The sequence below is a fragment of the Arachis hypogaea genome, chromosome 9 (assembly GCF_003086295.3).
Source record: "Arachis hypogaea cultivar Tifrunner chromosome 9, arahy.Tifrunner.gnm2.J5K5, whole genome shotgun sequence".
Classification (NCBI taxonomy): Eukaryota; Viridiplantae; Streptophyta; class Magnoliopsida; order Fabales; family Fabaceae; genus Arachis; species Arachis hypogaea.
Genome location: NC_092044.1, coordinates 109,808,098 through 109,832,859, shown reverse-complemented (window position 1 = coordinate 109,832,859; position 24,762 = coordinate 109,808,098). Strand labels below are relative to the sequence as shown.

At 36.8% G+C, this 24,762-nt stretch overlaps 2 protein-coding genes and 1 long non-coding RNA gene across 3 annotated transcripts; all 3 read right to left on the bottom strand.

Moving 5' to 3' along the window:
* Positions 1-1,356: 1,356 nt before the first annotated feature.
* LOC112711692 (transcription factor TCP19) lies at positions 1,357-3,109 on the bottom strand. The gene is made up of 3 exons (XM_025764399.2): positions 2,924-3,109; positions 2,737-2,802; positions 1,357-2,604 (listed from the first exon to the last, which is right to left on the bottom strand). Exons 1-3 carry the CDS (start codon positions 2,989-2,991, stop codon positions 1,470-1,472), a joined length of 1,269 nt encoding a protein of 422 aa, XP_025620184.1. The 5' UTR covers positions 2,992-3,109; the 3' UTR covers positions 1,357-1,469.
* A 7,300-nt stretch (positions 3,110-10,409) lies between these two features.
* On the bottom strand, positions 10,410-14,057 carry LOC112711691 (uncharacterized). The gene has a single exon (XM_025764398.2). The coding sequence runs from the start codon at positions 12,666-12,668 to the stop codon at positions 10,695-10,697; it is 1,974 nt and encodes a 657-aa protein (XP_025620183.1). The 5' UTR covers positions 12,669-14,057; the 3' UTR covers positions 10,410-10,694.
* Positions 14,058-20,997: 6,940 nt separating this feature from the next.
* Positions 20,998-23,746, bottom strand: LOC114924507 (uncharacterized). The gene is made up of 2 exons (XR_003811885.2): positions 23,117-23,746; positions 20,998-21,386 (listed from the first exon to the last, which is right to left on the bottom strand). It is a non-coding gene; the product is annotated as an uncharacterized lncRNA (long non-coding RNA).
* Positions 23,747-24,762: the final 1,016 nt, after the last annotated feature.

Below are 24,762 nucleotides of genomic sequence, written 5' to 3'. Positions count from 1 at the left end.
ATGAGCCGGTCTAATTTTAAATATTTTAGGCGCTAATTTAGTGTGATTTTATTGGGTTTAGAATTGAGTAAGGGTCTCAAAAATAGATCTAGTCATTATTTCGGGTCAGGTTCGAGTCATAGCTCAGGTTACCCGAATTTGATTTGGTAGCCCGGTCATTATACACAATTAATATTTTGTGTTATTAGTGATAGATAATAGCTATTCTTATGTGAAATTTAAATATTGTAAACTTTAATATTTTGTGTTATTAGTCATTATAAGATTATAAGTTAATATTTTATATTTAAAATACATAAGACTTTAGACCAATGCATAATAGTGTTATTTGTATTGATTTAAATATTTGATGTTATTAGACAATGTTAGTATTGGTTATGATTATACTTTAATTTTAGAGAATGATTGGTTCTTGTTATATTTTTTAAATAAATTTTACTATGTAAATTGTGAAATAATAGTTAGAAATTAGGTGATTTTTATATGTTAAAGACTCGATTTTCATCCGATTTTTACTTGGTTCAACGCTACATAAATTTTATCGAATTTAAAATTGGGTTAAGATCTAAAAATTAGACCTGATTTATATTTTAAATCGAATCTAAATTAAAACAAATTCAGGCCCGACTCATGTATACCTTACATTACATGATGCTGTCTAGTGCTATTCTTTTGGCTATCCATAAATGGAAATAGTTCTTAGCAGATGAATTTTTTAACCAAGTATAATTTTATTCCTAATTGTAGGGGTAGGAGATGCATTATATGTAGGTAGGAAAGCAAGGGGTCCACGTGTGGACCAGGCAAGAAGGTTATGGGAGAAAATAGAAATTGACACGTTTAGTGAGGGCCAGGCTGGTTCCACGAAGAAGTGGGCCCCATAAGATCATAGGGACACGTGCCTAAAGCTCAGCAATCACATGAGTAAATCTCCCGTGGCCCAACTTGAACCACTCACAATTCTCCACGGACCACCTCTCTTTCCCCACCCAAACAACACGTGCGGATACAACCTCACGTGACAAGTTACAAGTTAGACTTGATGCCGCTATGGCAATGGGAGATTTTACAAAATTATTTGGCGATTACCTAACACTAATGATCCCATTCCCGTGTAACAACAGTACAGTACCCCTTAAGCTTAAAATGCTTACTGCTTTGCTTAGGCAACGATTAATTTGTGGGTGGGAACCTCACACACACAAACTCACGAGTTACTGGATAAGCCACCACGCACGTGCAAAGTGGGCCCCCACTTTCGGATCATTTCTTTTCTCACTCCTCGTGCTTCCCAATAACAAGAGCAACAAATGAAAGGGATGAAATCGAATGGAAATTGCAAAATAAAAGCTTGAATTTTGAAGAATGTGTTCCATTAACCAAAACAAACAAAAACCCAGGTTGCACAAAACTGCCCCTGTCCATTTTCTTCCTAAAAAACCTTAAAAACAAAAAGGCCTATATTCTCTTCAGTTTGAAGGCTTAGAACTGAGAGTCTGAGGTGGTGGTTGTTCCAACTTAGCTTCAGCAACGGCAGAAGAAGAGGAAGAGCAAGCCAAGAATTGCAACTCTTTCTTGTCGTAAATCTCCAAAGAGAAATCCCTAAGCATCTGAGTGGCAGCACTAGAAGTAGAAGTAGAGCCATTATTAGTAGCACTGGTTCCAGAGCTCAAACTAGGAGCCAGAGTAGAACAAGAGTTAGCAGAGCCATTAGAAGAACAACAACTAGGCGGCGGCGGCGGCGGCTGCGGCTGCGGCTGCTGCACTACCACATGGCCTAATTGCTCAGCCGCAACAAACCCCGAAATAGGCCGAGCTTGAACGTTGAAATACGGCGCCGCATTCGCTGGAAAAGCCCAATAATGAGGATGGTTCGCAACACCATCCCCGGAAGAAGTAGCAGCAGCATTTGGGAACATGAAAAAAGGACCATTAGAACCACCACCGCCGCCACCAATAGTCCACATTGGAACGAGTCCACCACCACTAGAACTAGCGCCGTATGCGGTTTGTGTGATTGGTGCGAGACCCGAAGACACTGAGGATTGTTGTTCTTCATTCACATCAATGAACTCGCTGTTCGATGCCCTTCTTCTTCGTTTTCTCGACGCCTCTTCTTCGCCTTGTGGCGTCGCCGTCGACGTCGTTGGGATCTTGAGTGTGCCACCCACCGAAACCGCGATTGCCGGGATCGTTCCTGTACCGGTGGCCTCGATGATGGCCGGCTCAGCCTGTTCCAGCAGCCACCGTATTGTTTCCCCGTCGGACTTGTGGCCTAACTCCCGTGTCAGCTGGAAGATCCTGGCGGCGCACGTCGCCGGCATCCGGATTCTCCGGCCCCGCCCCTCTACCTTCGTGTGGCGGTCCTTCGACGGCCTCCTTGCCACCGGCGTGGGAACAATCGCCACCTGGAGACGCTCCTCAAGGCTCTTCTCGGAGTCCGCGAGCTCCTCCTTCATAGGAACCGTCACCGGAGACGGAGGTACCGGCTCCGGGAACCTAGGTTCCGGCGCTTTCGCTATTGGCGTTTTCTCAGAGGGTGATACGTCGGCGCTTTGAGTGTCGTTCGGTTCTTCGCTGAAACCGCCATGATTCGCTTCCATCCTGAGTGAAAAAATAACGAAAAAAGAAAATCAAAGTCAATAATTCGAGAACCCAGAAATTTCGATCGAAAAACATTACTAATTTACAAACACTTTAGGCAGAGTGAAATCAAAACACGTTATGAGGACGTACTCTTCTACTTCTTCTTCTTCTTCTTCTTCTCTTGATACGTTGACTGCGGTTTGAAGCTTTCTGGCACTGCAAAAGGATTACAAAGACTGATTGAAAATTAGAAGAGAGACTTTTTTGAGGTATAATTAAAAAATAATTAAAATAATGAAATTGGGGACAACAAGGAACAGAGAGAGAAAAAACAAACCCTAGCAAATAGCAACGGATGAGAAGTTGAGAACCCCACTTATCCGAATGGTAGTGAGGGTCCCTCATACTCGGTTAGCTTGTATTTATTTCCACAGTCAATTACAATCAACGGCTGAAATTGCTCTACTTATGATCTGAGCCTCTACATTCTGCCACGTAGTGAACTTAGATTTACTGCGAATCCACTTTGCCTGTGGCCCTTGCTGGCCATTTGTAACAATTTGCCAATTTGCCAATATACTTTTGTGCGCGTGCATATTTTAGATACTCATTTTTCCATTGAACAAAACATTCAAAAATGAACAAACACCCGAGATTAAGAATAAGGTTAAATATATAAATCATATCTCTCACTTTTTTTTTTTAATTGTGTAATATAAGTTTATAACATCTATATTTAAGTTCATTTTATGGGTAGTGTACCAAAAATTTAACCATATGGTTTGGGTACAGAGAATATTTCCTATTTTATTGGATGTTTAACATGCAGTAAAAACTAGAAACAGATTTAGATATATTTTTGAAGGATAATGAGATAAGATAAGAGTCAAGACTTTCTTACTTTCAATGATTTTTTTTTTATAAAAAAACAAATTGAATATATGTATATTCGAGTAATTAATGTTCATGATCTTAAGAAGATTTTTTTTATCTTAAAATTAATCTTTTTCTTTTTTACAAAATACTAGTCAAATATAATTTATTATTTCCAAAATAACTAAAATCTTAATTTAATTTTTAAATTTTTTATATTACTACCTAACATCTTATTAGATCACATGATTTTATGATACCAATTATGTTACGATTTTATATTTTATTTGCTTAATTTATTCGGTCAATTTTTGTTTTTTATTATTTTAATTACTTAAAATTTCTGCTGAAAGTGTTTATTTAATATGTTATTTTGACTAATAATTTAAAAGAAAAACTTATTATCATTCTGTCTTTAAATTGTCAAAAAACTTACAAACGAAGGAGACAGTTACTATATAAAAAAGAAATCACTGATTTTCATAAATTTTACAACATGGTTGTTGAAAGAGCTGTTTCGTGTTTAAGGGAAAAAAAAACAGAAGTTCACGATACAATTCTCTTTTTCTTTATTTATTTATTTTTCAATGCAGTGGTACGGTGTTCTTAAAAAAAAAAAAGATCTTATTGCTTATATTATTCATCCAGTAATGCTGGATAGTAGTGGGGAACAATAATGCTGATACTTCATAGTCCATATATATAGTGTATGTAGTGGAAAGAGTGAAAGTGGACGTACCTACTAATACTATGCTATGACTGTTAGTTATATAAGAAGAAACAATGCAGATTATTCTAATACCAGTATTATTTGTTGTATAGCTAATTATTGTAAATATCTCCTCGTTACATCTTGCATGATTAGCTTGTATGTTGATACATAAACCCAAGTTGTGTTTTAGAGTCCTTGACTCCTTGCTATCTCTTCTATTATATTATGGTAATATTTTCTTACTAATGAATAATAACTTAATGAGGTATATATTTTGTTGAGTTAATTTCTTCGATCAATTTGATGTTAATTTTATATTACTTTATTTTAACAATCATTCTACCATTATTATTAGATGAGATGGTAATTGTGATAGATCAGAAATTCAGAATAGAAGTTATCATCACATCCAAAAGTATACTGAATGAGTGATTGTCTAAAAGTAAAAATACCCATTGATAATTAAATACCCCCATCCCGTTGTTATGTGAGTACTGAGTACTATGTTTTTCGCATGTCAAGATCTGCTGACTTTTTTTCGACACAGATGATTTTTGTCTAGTTTGCCTCTTTGGCTTATACACTTAAGTTAATCGACTAATAAAGAGTATTTAAGATAGCGTTTATTTTAAATTATTGAGATATAAATTAGAAAATTAAAATTTAATATTATATTTATTGGTTCAATACTTTTAAAAATTAAGAATATAGGGAATTGAAATTTTTAGAGATAGAGACTAAAATTTTAATAATATTTTATACTTAAAATATCATCATTTCAATTAATTAATTTTAATTTTATCTTTTGTACAAATTAAATTAGAGTTTTATTCTTATTTTAATTTTTGTCTTTCACTTTACATCAAACTCTGTCTCTCTACCAAACGCTACTTAAGAATCTGCTACTAATTAATAAGTTGCTATATGCATAAGACGAAATTTAAACTCCCAACATTTATTTAAGTGAACGAATAAGCTAGTCATTCGACCAACAAATTCGCTATACATATAGTATGTATGATTATATGGGTTAGCTTACTAACTAAGAACATGGATTCGGAGTTATATACACGAGGTCCATTAAAAAAAATAGTAATGCTATTGCAATCTTTTATAATTTTAAGTTGAGGAGTACTAGGAGTTAATAAGTTTTGTGAATTATAAGTTTGTAATTATTAATTAATTATTATTAAGATGAAATTTTATCTAATGATATAAAATTATTTATTTTTTAATAATTAAATACTGATCAAATTTTAATAAAAATACTAGCCTTTTAAATTTGCTCTTTAAAATTATTTCTACTGAATGGAAGTTGTCTGTGACTATTTTTTTTTTCCAAAGATAATAGGTTATATTTCATTAATTATTAAAAAATGAAATACAATGATGTCCAAAAGCAGGACAGCATAATAAAAGGTGGGGAGTTCCCAAAAACACTACACTGAAGGTATTCATCCAACGGTGCGTGGTCGAAAAACGAAGAAAAATCTTAAGGAAGAAATAGTGATAAATCAAATTGAAGGCACCTAAGAGCTTGTCTCATGGAGATGACGACCTAAACTGGGAGTTCTTTGGATTTCACGGAGCAACTTGACAGAGCTTGCTAGAATGGCAGACGGCATAGAAGTAGAACCTTCAAAAATCAACTGGTTGCGAGCTTTCCAGCAGTTCCAGCAAATGATGGCAAGCAATTGAGGATTACGGTCAGCATTCTTCAACGGGTTAAGTATCTCTGTTGATGCAGTCCACCATGTCCAAAAGTCGTTAGAACTCTGAGGGGGAAGACAGTCACGAAGATAACTCTGAGACCATACGTCTTTAATTCTAGAGCAATCGATCAAACAATGAGTGACTGTTTCCGTTGCTTCATGACAGCAAGGGCATATTGGTGATATAGATGGGATGCGGTGATGAATCTGAGCAAGCACCGGAAGTCGGCCATGGAGAGCTTTCCAAATAAATAGCTTAATTTTGTGAGGCAAGTTCAACTTCCATAGATCAATCCACGGCTTTTTCTGTTGCATATAATTAGGGCAAAGCTCCAGAGGCGGATGGTAAAATAAATAGCCAATTCTGTAACCTGAAGCTGTATCATATTGCTTGGATTTGTTCAAATTCCATTGCAAAATTTGTCCCTACTCTGCTGAATTTTAACTAACAAAATCCTGTTTGCAACGTCTTGGTGAAATAGTTCTTGAATGAGATTCTGATTCCAATTTCTATCTTCAGTAATTAGATCTTTAACTCTTGGAAATAACTCAGAAATAGCCTGTCTATTTGGCATGTCAGAAATCATTAAAGGATACGGAGGAGGCAGCCAAGGATCCTCAAAGGTTCGGATATCCTCACCAGTACCCACAGCCCAATTAAGACCTTTTTCAACAATCTTTCGGCCTTCCAGTATGCTCCTCCATCCCCAAGAAGGTAAGACTCCAATTTCTGCCGTTATAGCATTACCATTGCTAAAGTATTTACCTCTTAAGATTTTGGATAATAAGGAAGTAGGCTGTGTTACAAGTCGCCAAAACTGTTTGCCTAAAAGCGCCAGATTTTGGATTCTGAGATCTTTAAATCCAAGGCCTCCTTCTTTTCGTGAGCGAGTCATAGTGTCCCAGCTAATCCAAGCCATCCTCCTTTCAGAACCTTTTTGTCCCCACCAGAACTGAGAAAGTAGAGAGTGAATTTCCGAAATTAAACCATCAGGCAACTTGAAGCAAGACAATGTATAAATAGGAATAGCTTATCCCTCTGCCTTAAGCAATATGTGTCTACCACCTGACGAAAGAAGATTGCGCTTCCACCCTTGGATTCTTTTTCGAACCTTTTCTTTGATCATACAAAAAGAAGCATTTTTCGATTTAAAGACTGTAGAAGGCAAATCAAGGTATTTATCCTGAGCCCCAATATGATTAATATTCATAGAGTTAGCCAGTAGTGTACGAGTAGTGGACGGAGTGTTATGGCTAAAGAATACAGCAGATTTATTAAGATTTACCCTCTGGCCACTGATGCTTTCATAAGAATTCAATAAATGCAGGATATTTGAACATGCTTCAGGATTAGCCTTACAGAATAAAATGGAATCATCAGCAAACGGGAGGTGGTTGACCTTGGGACATCGCCTATGTATCTGAAAACCTTGAATTAGTCTATTTTGTTCTGCCTTGTGTAGCAAGAAGGAGAGACCTTCTGCACAAAAAAGAAAAAGATAGGGGGATAGAGAATCTCCTTGTCGAATACCTCTATTTGGTTTGAAGAAACCATAAGGTTGTCCTTCCACAATAACAGAATAAGAAACAGTTGTCACTAATTCTCGAATCCACATGATCCATCGAGAGTCAAAACCAAACTTCTCCAATATAAACCAAAGAAAGTGCCATTCCACCCTATCATATGCCTTACTCATTTCTAATTTTAGCGCCATTTCATTTTCGAGACCCCTTTTTTTGTTCTTCAAGTAATGCATACACTCGTGAGCAATTATGATATTATCAGAGATTAATCTGCCTTTAATAAAAGCACTCTGCGTAGGGCTAATTAGTCTATTCATCATACTCTGAAGCCTATGTACAAATACTTTGGAGATAATCTTGTAAAAGACTGAAGATAGGCTTATTGGTCTTACCTGAGTCATATCTTTAGCATCAGAAATCTTGGGAATAAGACAGATCTGAGTGTGGTTAAAACCCTTCAAGATTCTGCCCCCAGAAAAGAAGCTCTTAACTGCTCGAAACACATCACCACTAAGTATGTTCCAGAAGCTTTGAAAAAATTTTGCTGTCATACCATCATCTCCTGGAGCACTTTGAGGATGAATACTAAATGTTGCGCGTTTCACTTCCTCCATAATCACTGGTCTTTGAAGCCTACGGTTCATGTGAGCTGTAACCTTAGGTTCAAAATCAGTAAACAGAGGTTCAGGGTTCTCATGACAAGTGGAGGAAAAGATGTCCTTGAAATAAGATTTAGCCATAGAAGCAATACCAGTATTTGAAGTAACCACTTCACCATCATTGCCAGTTAGTTGCCAAATTCTATTCCTTCGGGTTCGATTGCTAAATTTCTGATGGAAGAAAGCTGTATTCTGATCACCAGATTTGAGCCATTTGACTCTAGACTTATCTTTCCAATAAGATTCCTCATTTTGCAATGTTTTTTTAAGTTTGTCCTCTATTTCTGAAATGATGTCGCCTCCATGAATTCCTGCTAAACGAAGTTCCTCTAATTTCGACTGTAGTAAATCAATCTCCACCTTCGAATTAGATCTGTGTTCTTGCTGTCATTTGACAATCTTATGCCGACAACGCTTTATTTTTTGAGCTAGGATATACATGGCTGAACCATCAATCTGTTCATGCCAAACCTCTCTAACAATCTGGCGTATTTCATCATTGGAACACCATCTTTCTTGGAATTGAATCGGCGTTTAGATCTCTCAGTTCTCGGATTAGAGTCTAGGAGAAGAGGGGCATGATCCGAGCCTGATTCTGACAGTCTAAGAACCGTTGCATTGTGATAGAGTTGCTGCCAATCAACTCCTACCAGGAATCGGTCCAGTCTTTCCTGTATCAACTCATCACCCCTCCGTCTATTTGACCAAGTGAATGGTCTTCCGACCATACCAATATCAATCAGGAAATTATCATCAATAAAACTATTAAAGGTTTCAATAGAAGAAGGAGATTTAGCACCCCACCTTCTTTCTCCAATTGATTAGAAATGGCATTTAAATCCCCCATTAACACAACCTTACCATCGAACTGTTGGGTGACTGAAGTTAATTCAGCAAATTGAGTCATTCTATGTTGATCATTTGAACTGAGATAAACACCTAGAACACCATAGGGATCATTAGAACCAGCTGTCAGAACTGATGCCGCAATGAAAAATCTACCATGTTGTAAAATCTGAACAGTGCAACCATCCCTCCATGCCATTGCCAAACCCCTTGATAATCCATCCGGATCTACAATAAACCATTCCTTGAAACCACAAGATCTTAGTTCTCCTTCAACTTGTCGAGATTGATTTTTTGTTTCACAGATAAAACCAACCTCGGGGGAGTAGGATTTGCAAATCCCTTTAAGATTGTGGATTGTCAGGGGTCTCCCCAAACCTCGACAATTCTACGAGAGCAGTTTCATATTTCTTTGGGTGCCACTTGAAGGCTGGCACCCTCCACTTTCATAGCAATTATATGAGGGTTCTGAGTCTCTGATTTGTTGCTCATGGTGTAGAGAAAATCAGAATTGGTATTTAATGATTCCAAAGAAACATAAGATATATGGAATGAGTGAATTAGAAAATGGAATGAATTAAAAGAGCAATGAATTGGAAGAGAAAACGAAAATTAGGGAGTTAAATGGAAAAGAAATTAAGAAAAAAAAATAGAAGAAGATGGAAAAGAGTTTGACGAAGAAAAGACAAAGAAAGGTGTAACCATGGAGGCGGTGCAATAAAATCCTAGGAGAGCCTGTGACTATTAGGAATTTAGAATTAAATAAAAATATTAATATTTAATTTTTACTTAATTGTGTTTAAGAAATATGCATATTTTTTATTATTAATTTTTTTCCATTGAAAAATACTAAGGAATCACCATAATTGATTATTTGTTGTCATCACTTGTATAGACTATAGACTTTGTGTATGGTATTTAACCAATGGAATTTTGACAACGAAAACTGGTGGGGTCCATGAATTTATTTCTACCAAAAATTAAGTAACAAAATCAGGGGTTTCTGCTATTTGGCTCGTCTTTTTCGGTTTTTCCACAAGTCGTATTTTTCTTGGAAGAATTATAAAGTTTAGGTGTGTATATCATGATTATGATTATAATAAAATCAACTGACTATCATAAGTTCATAACTGTGTACGCAAGAGAAAATATAATACACTAATGTTGCAGACTTTTTTCGTGGATAGCACATCATGAGTCGTAGAAAATTTAAAAAGACTTGCTTGGAAAAAAAATTCTTAGCCGTCATTGATATTTCTGAATAATGCATGGAAATGTGAATCCAAGACTACTTGAAATAAATAAATAAATAAATAAATAAGATATTAAAAGTCATTCATAAATCATAACTCCTTCGTAATATAATACTATCTAGAATTTTGTTCCTGCTGTGACCATTGAAATGAAAACAGATTTAATATAACGACGTGCTAAGCATATATTCTTATATTTGGATTCTTAGCTCTTGCAATGCGGTCAACAGTTCAAAGTTCAAACTTCAAACAAAAAAATACTTGGACATTATTTTACATTAATATTATTATAATATTCAAACCTTTCAAAGGGACGTGTATTACACAAACACATCGAAAGACATTACTTTGTTTCTGTCCTTGTCCTTTCACACTTCCTGATTTGATCGAATCTGTTTTGTCTTGTATCACCATTGATTCTTTGGAGAATATCAACATCAACAGAGTATTGACTTTAAAGCTTTTGGGTTCATAACAACATGAAATCTTATTTGATCCAAAATCCAGAAGGGGAAAAAAAACATGAAGTTTATGGAATTAGAACTTGAACGGTTTTCTGATTGAGAGATGTGTATCTCCATCTCTCCTTTTCCACAAAATCTGCATCAAGGAACTTAGCAACAAAAGCCCAGAGTTTGTACATGTCTTCAAAATTAGCCAAGAAGCTCAATGCAGCAGTAACCACAGTTACTCCTAAGTTGTCTCTGTCTTTCTTCTTGTTGGAAGCATTCACTCCTTGGCTTCTTCCTTCTTTGGTCTGTAGTACTCTTCCCTTCTCTTCTGCATATTTATCTGCAAACCAGATATGATGAAGGAATCCATAGCTCAGAGATATATTGCTTCTATCAGCAAGCTTTTGCACAAGGACTGGCTCAATCTTTTCACCTTTCCAATCAAACACATTGAAAGCCAAAGCAGGTCCCCTATCAAATTTTATCTTTGGGCCATAAATCTTGACCAGGGGAACCCCTCCTTGTGTGTTGGGGTGCTTAAGCTTCAACATTGAGTTTACCAACCAATTTATCAGGTACCTTGTCCTGTTAGTGATTAGAACCAATCCTAAAGAATCCACCTGATCCAAACACCTGCATTCAATTTTAAAGCTCCCATTTTCACTGTCTCTAACATTCTTATTCTCAAGTATCTCAACTGCTTCTTCCTGAGCTTTTACTTCTATAGGTACCTCTGTTATCTGAAGCTCGGATGGTTCTTCTGCTTCAACTTTTGTAGATTGTGTGGTTTCTATCCTACCAGAGAAGGAAGTCAAAGAAGATAACTCTTGATCTTGTAAGATAGATGTTGGTTTTTGTTCAACTGAAGAATCCTCTGATAGCTGCTGAAGTAACCTCCTTTCCGGTACAAGGTTCACAATTCCAGCACAAGTGGAAGGTTCAAGAATGGAAATAGCAGATTTCTTGACAAAAAGACAACCATAGCCAGTTGGATTGTCTCCAAAGACCTTGTAGAAAGAACAAACAAGAAAGTCTGGCCTAAAGAGAGAGAGGCCAAAGCTATCCATGTCCTTTGGCCCTAAGGCACATGCATCAATCAAAACATGCCATCCATTCTCTTGTGCTATGCTCATCCACAAATAAGGATACCTTGCTCCTGTTACTCTTGAATGAAGTGGGAACACAAAGAGCCCTCTTCCTTTTTTCTTCCTCTTGCTAACAATCATCTTCCTCAGTTTCTCTGATTGAATTCTGAGCCTTGGCCATGAGAACTCTGCTGACATAGCCGTGGCTCCTCTTTTCTCTGAGCAACTAATCATTGCTTCCACTGCCTCACTCTCATAGTCATAAACTGTCAAAAGCTTCTTTCTTGATTGGAAAGGGTATGATTCTGCCACAAGCTTGAAAGCTGATGTTCTGTTTGCTGTGAAAACCATGAAGTAATCATTCTCAGAAATGTTAAGGAACCTCATCATTCTCCTCCTCATTGCTGACTCAAATTCTGACTCCTTCCCTCCATGAAGCAATAGAGTCTTCAGATTCCCAGTCTTGTAAGATATGCTAAAGAAGGGAATATCTGAATATTGGGGTGGAGATTGAGGAGTTGAAGAAGATGCAACCTGGGTTCTTGAAGCATCATGGTGTTGTTGGCGTTGGTAATATGAGAAAAGGCCAATACCAATGTAATCAAGGCAAGTGTGGTTGGAAAAAGAGAGATGGTAGTATTCCTTGGCTCTCACACGATCAACTATCTCAGTCTCTGAGTATTGAGGGTAAACTCTGTTGAATTCACCTAATGATTCTTGCAGAGATGGAAGAGACTCATGGTTAGTGAACTTTGTGTTTGGAAAGATGGAAGATGTTGTTGTTGCTGCAAAACTGTGACGGCACTCTGAAGAGCTGTTTCTCGGTTTGCTTGTTGCTGTTGTTGATGTTGTTATCTTTTGAGATGGCAGTGGTGATGGTGATGATGAGTTGAACAATGAGGTAGGACAACATCCATAGCCATGAGGGCATGTTTGTGAGATCTCATTTTTGCCAAGTGAAGGCATGTTCTGGTGTTTTTCTTCCTTCTCCGCACTTCACAAACAACTCTTGTTTATATATAGGAATTTGTTGACAACTCTGCTGCATTATTGAATATATTGATGCTCTCTCTATAAGTAACATAGTCATGGATAAATTTCATAATGTGCGTGTATGATGGTTTTATAATTATGTGTGTTAATGTGGGGGTGAAAGGGTGATGATGTATGAACACAATGACAGGGTCAGCAGTACAACTTAGACTGTGTCTTTTCATAGTTTGCCAAGTTGGCTTGTTTTAATATTGTGTCCCACACTTCCCAATCAATCAAATCTATGCCGTCTAATTGGGGTGAATACTAAATAGTGTGATGTTTTCTTTGGGAGATTTCTTAGTAAGTTAATTAAAGAAACAAAGAAAGAAGAACTTAGCTCCTCTGTTTGAAAGTGAATACTAATATTTAGTTATTTACATAAACTATTAGAAAGTGAACAAGATTTTATACATTATATATTATATTTTGTATAATGCTACTGACCTGACCTATAATGTTAATTACTATATCTCCAAAGTCACCAAAGTAATTCTTTAAGTTAGAAAGGCACAAACATTTCAAAAGGCTGCAACAAGTTTATTTGCTATGATTTTCGGTCTAATGACAGATTAAACACGATAAAATTGTAGGTTTGGAAGGGGGTGGTGGTGGAGCCAAGTAGTTAAAAGCAAGAGCTGAGTGGAGGACAGAATGGTCGTCATTTGAGGCGGCAATATCGTTACAAAAGCCTCTTTAATTTAGAATTCTTCTCAATATTTGCAGAGTCACTCCAACCTTTGCTTAATGCTTAAGTGTTGATCAATAAAAAAGAATATATAATATATAAAAGTTCCATGATTGTGGCAGCAACATTACTTGACCTTCAAAGTTTGTGGAATTGTGGTGATTACTACTACATTTTATAAACTAATGTTTTCTTAAGTTGAACTTGACCATTACAATAAAATAATTTCCAATAATTTAGTGAGTATGAAAGGTTGCATTACTATATGATTTGATTTGTTGAGGTGAAGCTAAGTATGTGAGGACAAAGGGCTCAACGACCAATATAAATGTGAGGCATGCTTATGATGAGGAGGGTCCTTTATTGGAAAAAGAACAAAGTGAACATTGACCGTCATTAAAGTAACTACAATTGATTGATGATGAAAAAGCAAAGCTGCAAGCAATATGTCACGGCCTTGGACACACTCCAACGCTACCGTGCTGGCACTCGGACTTACTCAACCTCTTGAACTAAGACCAAGTCAGCCTAACCCTCAATACTTAGCAAGAAAGCTAAGAACACAAGAGAACACAAGAGAAAGGAAGCTTTGGTGGAAGAACACTTTATTACTCAAGTGTTTGTTACAAATGATTCACACACCTCCAAACTCTAACTCTCACCCCTATTTATAGCCATCCACCTCCTCAATAGATGGTTAGGATTAAATCTAATCAACGGTCCAGATTAATCATCCAGAACCTTCTTTACAAATATCTATCCTACCACAACTCTCTAAATGTTTCTAGATTATTCCATACCACTCTTTATACTTCTATATACATCTATACTCTTCTAGAATACTCTATGACCTTCCAGAGTCTTCTAGAACCTTCTAGAGTATTCCGGAACCTTCTAGGATATTCTAGAACGTTCCGGAACCATCTAGAGTATTCTCAAACACTCTAGAAAACTATACAAACACTGTTAAATTTAACCTTCTAAAATTTTCTGTGACATTCTCCCCCACCTAATGCGCAGACGTCCTCGTCGCGTTCTGTTCATGATAGTGCTCTAGGTGTTCTTGGAATTGCCACAGATCTTCGCGAGTTTCCCAGCTAGCTTCGGTTATCGGGAGCCCTTTCCACTTGATCAAGTATTGGATACTTGGTGGCACCCCTCTTCGTCGCACGATGCGATTAGCTAAGATCTCTTCGATTTCTTTATCAAATGATCTAATTACCACAGGCGGAGCGCGACTTGAGTCACCTCTACTCGGTTCGTCTTGGTCTCCATGATATGGTTTAAGCATACTCACATGGAAGACCGGGTGACTCTTCATAGAGGGAGGAAGTTGTACTTTGTAAGCAACCTCCCCAACACGTCCAATGATCTCAAATGGCCCTTCGTATTTGCGCATTAAGCCCTTATGAACCTTGCGAAAGGCTTTGAATTGTTGTGGAAGAAGTTTGATCATTACCTTGTCTCCCACTTGATAGCTTGCATGCCTCCTCTTCTTATCTGCCCATTTCTTCATCTTCTTGGCAGCTTTGTCGAGGTAAGAACGAGTGACATCTGCTTGTTCTTCCCATGACTTAATCATATGATAAGCTCCAGGGCTCTTCCCTGAGTAAGAGGAAGAAAGAGAGTGAGGTGTAAGCGGCTATTGTCCAGTCACAATCTCGAATGGGCTCTTCCCTGTAGACTCACTCCTTTGCAGATTGTATGAGAATTGAGCAATGTCTAGGAGTTTTGTCCAATCCTTCTGATTAGCGCTTACAAAATGCCTCAAGTAACACTCAAGTAAAGCATTCACTCTCTCAGTCTGCCCATCGGTTTGAGGATGGAAGCTTGTTGAGAAATGAAGCTCTGACCCAAGTAGTTTGAACAGCTCTGTCCATAGTCGTCCTGTGAAGCGTGGATCTCGATCACTAATGATGCTTTTAGGCAATCCCCAGTACTTCACCACATTCTTGAAGAATAGTCGTGCTGCTTCCTCTGCAGTGCAGTCAGTAGGGGCAGGTATAAAGGTAGCATACTTCGAAAATCGATCAACTACCACAAGAATAGATCCAAACCCGTCGGACTTCGGTAAGGCAGAGATGAAATCTAGAGATACACTTTCCCACGGTCGCTCTGATGGAGGCAGCGGTTCCAACAACCCGCTTGGTGTCTTGTTTTCAATCTTATCTTGTTGGCACACAAGACAAGTCTTCACATAGCTCTCCACTTCATCTCTCATTTGAGGCCAATAATAAGAAGATTCAATGAGTGCCAAGGTCCTTCGCTGACCTTGGTGACCAGCCCACTTGGTGTCGTGGCATTCTCTTACCAACTTCCTTCTCAGATTTTCCCACTTAGGAACGTATAATCTTCTCCCTTTTGTGTAGAGAAGGTCATTTTCTAACCAAAATCTTTTGGTCTTACCTTCTCTAGCCAACTCCACCAACTTCTTGGCTAGTGGATCGTGATGCAACCCTTCCTTGATGGTATGCACAATATCTCCTTCAGCCATAGAAATGGCCCCCATCCTGTATGGTTTTGAGATAGGCGGTTTTGCTCCTAACTCCAATTCACTCTTGTGGTCCACCTTCCTCCTAGGTGGTAGTTGTTTTGGCAACTCGGAAGGCATCACATCCTTATTTTTTTCAAGGACTTCCTTGATTTTGGGAGGAACGTCTTCTCTTTCAGATGTTGACTCCTCTTGTAATAGAGCCAAATATGTAATCTCTCCCTTCTTGAACCCTTTCTTGAGTTGCATAGCAGAGAGTATCGGTGGTCCTCCAACTTTAGATACTGTAGGGACCATGCATGGAGACCCTTTCTCCATGACACATACTACGTCGTAGTATGGCATAGGTATTATATTTGCCTTCCTTTGCAAATCGAGCCCGATGACTATTTTAAAATCGTCCATGTGTGCTACTGAGAAATCCACAAGGCCTTTCCAAGAACCAAGAGTCATCTCAACCCCTTTTGCTACTCCCTTAAGGGGTTCACCCTTGGTATTCACGGGTTTGAACCAACCATTCTTTTCGGTGATCTTCAACCCAAGCCTCTTTGCTTCATCAGGCGTGATGAAGTTGTGTGTAGCACCAGTGTCGATCATAGCCATGACGGGTTTTTCATTGATAAAGGCTTTGACACACATCAAGCCTTTCTTTTCTGCAGTGCTTGCCTCTTTGGCCTTCATAGCATTTATGTGTTGGATAGATCCAACACACTCAATTACTTGAGTTTGGGCCTCTCGTTCCTCGGCGATAGATGCCAGAGTCCCTAGCTTGGGACAGTCCTTCATTTGGTGTGGTCCCTTGCACACGAAGCATCCTCCTTTGGGCACGAAAGCCTTCTTCTTTTCCTCGTACTCTTTCTTTGAAGAGTATTTTCCTTCCTTCTTGATTGAGAAACTCTTCCCCTTGTCTCCCCCACCTTTAGCAGAACTAGGATTGGAGGAAGACTTGGGTTTAGAGTCTCCCCTATGATACTCAGTGAGTGATTTGGCCACCACGATGGCCTCATCGACATCCTTAACATTCCTTCTTTGTAGTTCTTGCTTTGCCCAAGGTTGGAGTCCATCAATGAAGAAGAACAATGCATCCTCTGATGCTAAGTTGGGGATTTGAAGCGTGAGAGTAGTGAACTCCTTTACGTAGTCACTAATTGTACTCTTGTGCTTCAACTCCCTCAACTTCTTCCTTGCTTCATAAACCACATTCTCAGGGAAGAATTGTCTTTTCAATTCCCTTTTGAAATCTTCCCATGTGGCTATGTTGCAAGTACCCTTTTCCATATCTACGCACTTTCTCCTCCACCACAAAGTAGCATTATCAGAAAGGTAGAGAGCTGCAGTGCGTACCTTTATTGCTTCTTCGACCACCCCTTGGCCTTCGAAGTACATCTCCATTTGCCATAGGAAGTTCTCCACCTCGCGAGCGTCCCTTACGCCCTTGAATTCCTTTGGCTTGGGGAGATCAATCTTTGTCGTCTCCCTTATAATGGTTGGTCGAGATTTTGCCTCCTCGAACCAAACTCGAACTTCCTCAAATAGCTTCAAGGAATTCTCAAACTTCTCTTCGATTTGGAGCATGCTTTCTTTGAAAGCATCTAGTTCTCCTAACACGTGAGCCTCGAGGGTCTCCTTGTCATGTTCCATCCTTTGGAACCGCTCATCCATAGAGGATAGAACATTTTCCAACATAGAAACTCTTTCTTCTAAGAAGTTAGAGTCCTTACCTCTAGGCTCACTTGAAGAACGTACCTTCTTGCCTCCCCATTGAGAAGGAATAGTATCCCTTCCCCTTTGTGACTCAACATGCTCCATGGTGATATTTGAAGCCATACCCACAAACCACTTGTGCTCCCTCTCGAACCTTGCTCGGATACCAAATTGTCACGGCCTTGGACACACTCCAACGCTACCGTGCCGGCACTCGGACTTACTCAACCTCTTGAGCTAAGACCAAGTCAGCCTAACCCTCAATACTTAGCAAGAAAGCTAAGAACACAAGAGAAAGGAAGCTTTGGTGGAAGAACACTTTATTACTCAAGTGTTTGTTACAAATGATTCACACACCCCCAAACTCTAACTCTCACCCCTATTTATAGCCATCCACCTCCTCAATAGATGGTTAGGATTAAATCTAATCAACGGTCCAGATTAATCATCCAGAACCTTCTTTACAAATATCTATCCTACCACAACTCTCTAAATGTTTCTAGATTATTCCATACCACTCTTTATACTTCTATATACATCTATACTCTTCTAGAATACTCTATGACCTTCCAGAGTCTTCTAGAACCTTCTAGAGTATTCCGGAACCTTCTAGGATATTCTAGAACGTTCCGGAACCATCTAGAGTATTCTCAAACACTCTAGAAAACTATACAAACACTGTTAAATTTAACCTTCTAAAATTTTCCGTGACAAATAGCTCAATGCAAATAATGGTTAGGAAAAATGTGTGGGGAGGGGAACCCAGGGAAAAAAGTGCATGCCCAATTGGCAATTATAGATTCTGGGCTTCCTTCTTTTAGGTTTGAATTTCATTTTTTGTTTTGGACAAAATTTGTTTGAATATATATATATATATATATGGTGGATCTCTAGTACTTCAGGATGACAATGACATAATACATTATATGCTTATTCCAGTCACTCTTTACAATCATTTTAACGAGTGAGATTAAAGGATCTGAACAAAACTCAGTATTATAACATTAAGTCCCTTTTTCACTATGAGAAATTCTTGTGAATCCTATCCATGCTATTTTCTGATGAACAGGATCTTCTGCAGAGGCAAGCTTAGAGCATACTTTATAGCACTAGATTGAGAAAGAAGAAAATAACACTAGCTAAGCTTTCAGAGAAAAAAAAAGAAAATTTAGAACATTTTGTAAGATAGAAAAAGTGGATATATTATAATGTTCATTGAGATCTGATTACAATTGAGGTGAGCTCCTCCTTTTATAAAAGTCTCTAGATAGCAGCAATATCTTACGTAATCTAAACAAACCTATCATACAATATCAGCTGGAGGATAAGGATAAGCCTTATCTCTTTCTGGCTTTTCTTAGACATGTGACAGAGATCACTTTATTTTAGTGCACTCAATAATTATACATAGTGGAGACATTGTCCTAATAAAGGGACGGTTTGAAATAGTCTTCTGGAAGGGTCCTATCACCATTTGAGAAGGATGATGTCTCATCAGAAACCAATTTGATAGCTCTAAGATCCATATCCAGATCTTGTAGATAGGTAAATGGGTCTTCAGTGTTTCCTTCATTAGGATCTTGGACATCTTACATGTCCGGGTCATATGGGTCTGAGTATGAGCCTTCAGCATCATTGGGTATCCCTGTATCAATTCTGGTTGGATTTGGTGGTAAAGCATATATTCTTCCATTTAGATCTTCAGAATTCAGATCTTTTTCAGAATTTCTGTTTGGGATATGTCTAGACGTGTTGGACTGGTTTCTTGGAGCATAAAAAGAGTATTTTCAAATTGATTGATTAGTCCTGAAATTATGAATCTGGACTAGAACTCTTGGAGAGTTATTGGCAGAACATCTGTTTGAAATGGGAGTCCTTCGACTACATCTCTTTCTTTATATAGTCCATGTTGTCAAAGTTGACAAAGGTATTTGGCCAAGGCATTTAGAACTATCTTTTCATCTATGGACCATATGGTAGAATATCCAACAATATCAACCATGTTCATGGTGTGTGAGTCTCTCCCAGTAAAATAATTCCTCTGTAAGGTGACAAAACAACAGAATTTTCGTTTTGCCTAAGAAAATTTATCTCACAGTTGGTACCGGTCGAACATGTTATATAACATTCCTCTCCATGCATCAAGTGGGGCATACATGGAGAATAATCGGACTAGATGAGATTGTGCTTGGGTGCGGTTACACAGGATATGGTATATAGGAAAAATTGGCACTATGATGGCACATGTATATAAAGAAGACAGAGTCCAAATGTACCACATCATTTCCTCTGGTATAGGTCCTTGGATTATTGGTATAGTACAGAAAGGGGTATCCATGTTGAAGTATCTTGGGTTTGGATAGATTTGGGTTATGATAAAGAGCTGGTGTAGCCAGTAAAACAAAGTTTGTCTGGTTAGACAATTTATTTGAAATTCTGTCTGGGGTCTTGCTTTGAGGGAAAAAGGTCCAATCTTTCTTTTGTATAGGCTTCTGTGGAGCGGACAATCAGGGAATAGAATTGTGTATGAAGGATTGTGTGTACTCATGGTGCAGATGTAATGGATTGGTTTTGGGATTGGTTCTTTGGTGGGTCTGGAGAGAAAATCAGCAAGTGTGTTTTGGTGTCCCTTTATGTGTCTCACTTCGAATTTACAGCGAGAAAATCAGTCTTTTACTGCAAAAGTTGAAAGTCTGGTAGGATCTTTTTCTTGATTTTCAACATTGATGGGAAAGAGGTCTTATTCATCTCCACAGTGAAATGATAAGAACTGAGGTGAAAATTGAACTTTTCTATCCCTCGTTTAACAGCGAGAATCTCTTTGTAAGTGGCATGGTAATGTTTTTCAGATTTTTTGAATTGTTTACTAGCATGCACACAGTAGTGTCTTGTCCCATCAATTTCTTCAAGTAGCACAACTCCCCAGAATTCATCACTAACATCTGTCTGCAATATTCTTTTTTCTGTGTTGGAAATCTTTAAAGGAGGGAGGTCTTGTGCTATCCTCTTTAGGATTTTGACAGCTGTGGTTTGCTCAAGTTCCCATGATGGGAGACTTCTTTTTCAGGAATTTTGACAATTGGCTGTTGTGTTTGGTCACATCTGAGATAAAGTCTCTGATGTAGTTGCAAATTCTCAAAAATTGTTGGACTTGTTTGACCGTCATGTTTTCATCAGAAAATTGATTAATTCTTTGGCAATATGATCTCTTGGTTGAAAAATCCATCTTCAAAGACTATCTCGAGGAATTCAATTTTTGTTTTAGCAAAAGAGCTCTTCTTTTATGAAAACAGTAATATATCATTAATGTAAATAAATGTGAAATATAATATGGGCTCAAAAATTTTGGTTATAACCTTTTAAAAAGGAGATAGAACTACTTTGAGTCCAAATGGCAGAACTACTTTGAGTCCAAATGGCATTACCGTTAATTGATTTTTGTTTCTTTTGCATCTTACTTTTGGTCCGATTGATTTTGCATCTTGACACCTTATTTCTTTCCTGGGCCTAATACACTGAACAACATTTACATGAAGGAACAGGGGCTTTTCCAAAATCATAGACCCAAAAATTCTGGAATGAATGGGCCTAATAGAGTACAGTTATTCATACATGGATTGGCCCATTATGGGCTTTAAAAAAGCCGTTTATTACACTTGAAATATGGTTCGTTTTGACGAAAAAGAAAATTGCACGTGAGTAATGTTTCTTCATGACTTCATCTCCAAGAGACAAGAAGCTTTTCAGATCGGGGCCTTGGTCTTAATAGCTAAAATCCAATAATTATGTGAGAAATTAGTGTAAGCTTGCATATCCTCTGTGTTTGAAATAAATATTCATCAAGACCAAAAAAAAAAAAAAAAAAAAAAATAAATATTCATGACAGCCTAATGTATATATATCATGGAGAAAAAATCTTACTGCTTTTATGCAGCTGAAACAATAACAATGGTAACAATAATAGTATGATATAGTTAATGTTGTCATATTTTTTGAAGGAAAAGAAAAACGGGGTCCGAATCCAAATAAATTAAAGTAGTATGGTGTGTAGTTAACTATGACAAACTCCGACCGCCAAGAAGTTCAGGATCACCATAAATATACATATAGGAGAAAAGGAATAAAAAAGGCTCCGTAAATTTAAGGAGTTAGTTACAAATTTGGAGAGTTAGTTACAGAAGTAATGAGCATTGATTTTAGATAGAAAAAGACTAAAGTGAGAATTGTAAAGAAAAATGGCCTCTCGAATACCAACGTTATTTCTGTTATAGTCATACACTCTTATTCAATATATTCATTTATTCAGTTGCGACTATTACATTGATAATTCCTCTGTACTGATGAAGAGTTTTAGGGACCGGCAGAATTTGTGATGTTTAGTTATTAATTACCTATCATCATATTTTTAATGGTGTGAGATGACATTTAATAATATAGGATTAATCATTTTCCTTTTAATGGTTAAATCTTGGTCAGATTTCAATAAAAGTGTTGACCCCTAGACTTTCTCCTCTTGATTTCTCACACTATTTCTTTTCTTGTTCTTCATAATTATTTATACTACTACTTTTCTACACTCTTTCTATCTGAATCCTTTTCTACCTTTGATGATATCAGAAAATCTTACAGTAACCTGCAATATTAGACCTAGTAAAATTATTCAGAGAACACAAATAGAGAGCAAGAATGACTGAATGAGTGATGTTAATTACATGAATCCCATCACTTTTTTTTTTAAAAAATAAAATAAAATTTTATCACCAAACATACTAACACTCTATATGCTATTTATATGTTTGCTCTATATGTGAGTATTGCCCAAGTTTCAAATGTAGAGAGAATCCAAACTGGGCCATGCAGGGCACTCGCTTCTCATGTTTAATCATATTTTATTATTATTATTATTTATGAATTATATGTCTCTTGTTCATCTTATAGTTGGTTTTTCATTTTCACCTTTTTCTTCTTTTCTTTATCCTCATGCTTAGTTGCTTACCCACCTAACCCTCATCAACTTCAACGGCATAAGGATAATTAACATACATACATACATCTCCACCACGTGTTGAGGTGATTTTGTTACATTATATTATTGCATTGAGGCCTCGTAATAAAATCTCTTAGATGCTGTTATTGGCCCATGGTTAAAATTGTAATTGCAACATTTTATGCAATGGAATATATCTTTGATAAAAAAAAATGTGGTCTATTATTGACTTGTCTAAAAAGCCACTTGGATTAAAGTGATTGTAAAAAACGCCCACCTATTTAATTTATCCAAAAATAATGACTTATAATGCTACATATTTCGTTACAAACGATGAAAGGCACGCAACAGAAAGAAAGAGCACCTGTTTCTCAGAAAACAATAATGGCAGATAAAGATTAAAGAACATACCACATTGGCACAAGCAAAAGATTTCGGTATGCAAGTTGCAAAATTAAAGACACTTGATAGAATTTAACTGCATGTCCTAATAATGGCACAAGAGAACTTACCTTAAGTACATATATAAATGTAAAGATTAGCATTTTGAGATTATTTTAAGCTAAAGCAGCAACAGGGCAACTCTCCTTTGGCATGTTATGTATGTGACCGTAGAAATACTTGAAGAATTAGTATATTATACTTATACATGCCAGTGAAGAGGTGCCCTATTGCTGATTTGCTTACTGATGGTGAAGCAGTTGCCTCCTTGAGCTTTGAGCACTCTATCTTTTTATACTGCAAGCTTTGCTTAGAACTCAACTCTGAAGGATGGAATAAACCAAACTAGTAAAAAGAGGTTTGGCATATGCTTGAATAGGACTGAGGCTTATGCTATGGATATCCACTCACAAATGCTATTTCCTTTCATCAGATCAGATTTGAATTTGATGCTCATAATATATAAATGATGATTCCTTTCACCCAAGGGTCAGAGAACTTTATTATTGGTCCATTCAACCCCCATTTTGGAACCTCCTAATAATAATGATAATAAAAGTTTAAAAGAACAGAAGTGGAGAGGGAGAAAAAAACTGAGGCAGCAAAAATTATGAGATCTTTAGTCATGTCATTGTTGATAAAGTGACATGGCCCCTTCATATACCATCTTTAATTTTCTTTTATGCTTGTGTTATCGCTTGCTTTTCATATTTCTGTTTCAGCAAGTTTTGTAATTTTTTTTTCTTTATGTATCATTACGCCTTTAATTTGAGGGAAGTGTCTTTTCAATTCATAAAGCATAGGTACCCTAAATAATGTTAATAATGGGTTCTAAAATTAGCCTAATAAAATAAATAAAAAGTATAGGTAGACAATAAAAATATTAAATAATTTGAACAATAGATATATTTGATGTTCATTTCACTAGGTGTATGGATGGTTATTTTAATATTAAGATTTAGATTGTTAATTTGGAGGTATAGTATATTTTTATTTGATTGGTGGTTGTTCATGTTGTTCAAGATGATTATTGTTTATCTAGCACTTTTCCATAAAGTAAAAACACACTACACCCCGAATTATCCACATAAATCTTAATATTAGGATAACCATCTGCACACCTAGTGAATTAAACATCCGATATATTCATTGTTTACATTGTTTAGTATTTTCATTGTCTACCTATATTTTTTTTATTGATAATATACAAATAACACTTATTAATTAATTATTTATAAATATTTTTATTTTAATTACCTTTTATGTATAAGATTGCCTTGAAAAAATTGATTTCGCGTGGACCTGGGTATACCTTTTTATTATGTATTTTTTTAATGCATTTACAACTAGATACGGCAACTCTAATTTCTTTTAATAGTTTTCATCATGCATGTATGATTATTTCATGCCCTTTTATTATTATTGCGTATGTGGTTCAACAAACAAATCTCGTAAACACATTATTATTATTATTGTTGTAAATTTATTAGTTTGTTATTTATTTAAACCCATGAACATCTATAAAATCTCAAGTAGGAACGAAATTTGATGGTGTTGTTCTAATTGGAACAATTTAGCTTGATGTAGAGAACGAACGTTGTTCTCTTAGAATATTAGTTTCTGGTTGTTTATCTGTGTTGTTATTATTAGCTTATTGAAACCAATAAATTGTGCATCATTATTAAACATTATTACTTACAAATTATGTTAAATAACT

Coding starts and splice junctions, on each gene's coding strand:
- LOC112711692 (XM_025764399.2), bottom strand. CDS start 2,991: ATGAGGGACCCTCACTACCATTCGGATAAGTGGGGTTCTCAACTTCTC. Junction 2,803..2,923: donor ATCCGTTGCTATTTGCTAGG/GTTTGTTTTTTC, acceptor ATCCTTTTGCAG/TGCCAGAAAGCTTCAAACCG. Junction 2,605..2,736: donor GAAGAAGAAGAAGTAGAAGA/GTACGTCCTCAT, acceptor TTTTTCACTCAG/GATGGAAGCGAATCATGGCG.
- LOC112711691 (XM_025764398.2), bottom strand. CDS start 12,668: ATGCCTTCACTTGGCAAAAATGAGATCTCACAAACATGCCCTCATGGC.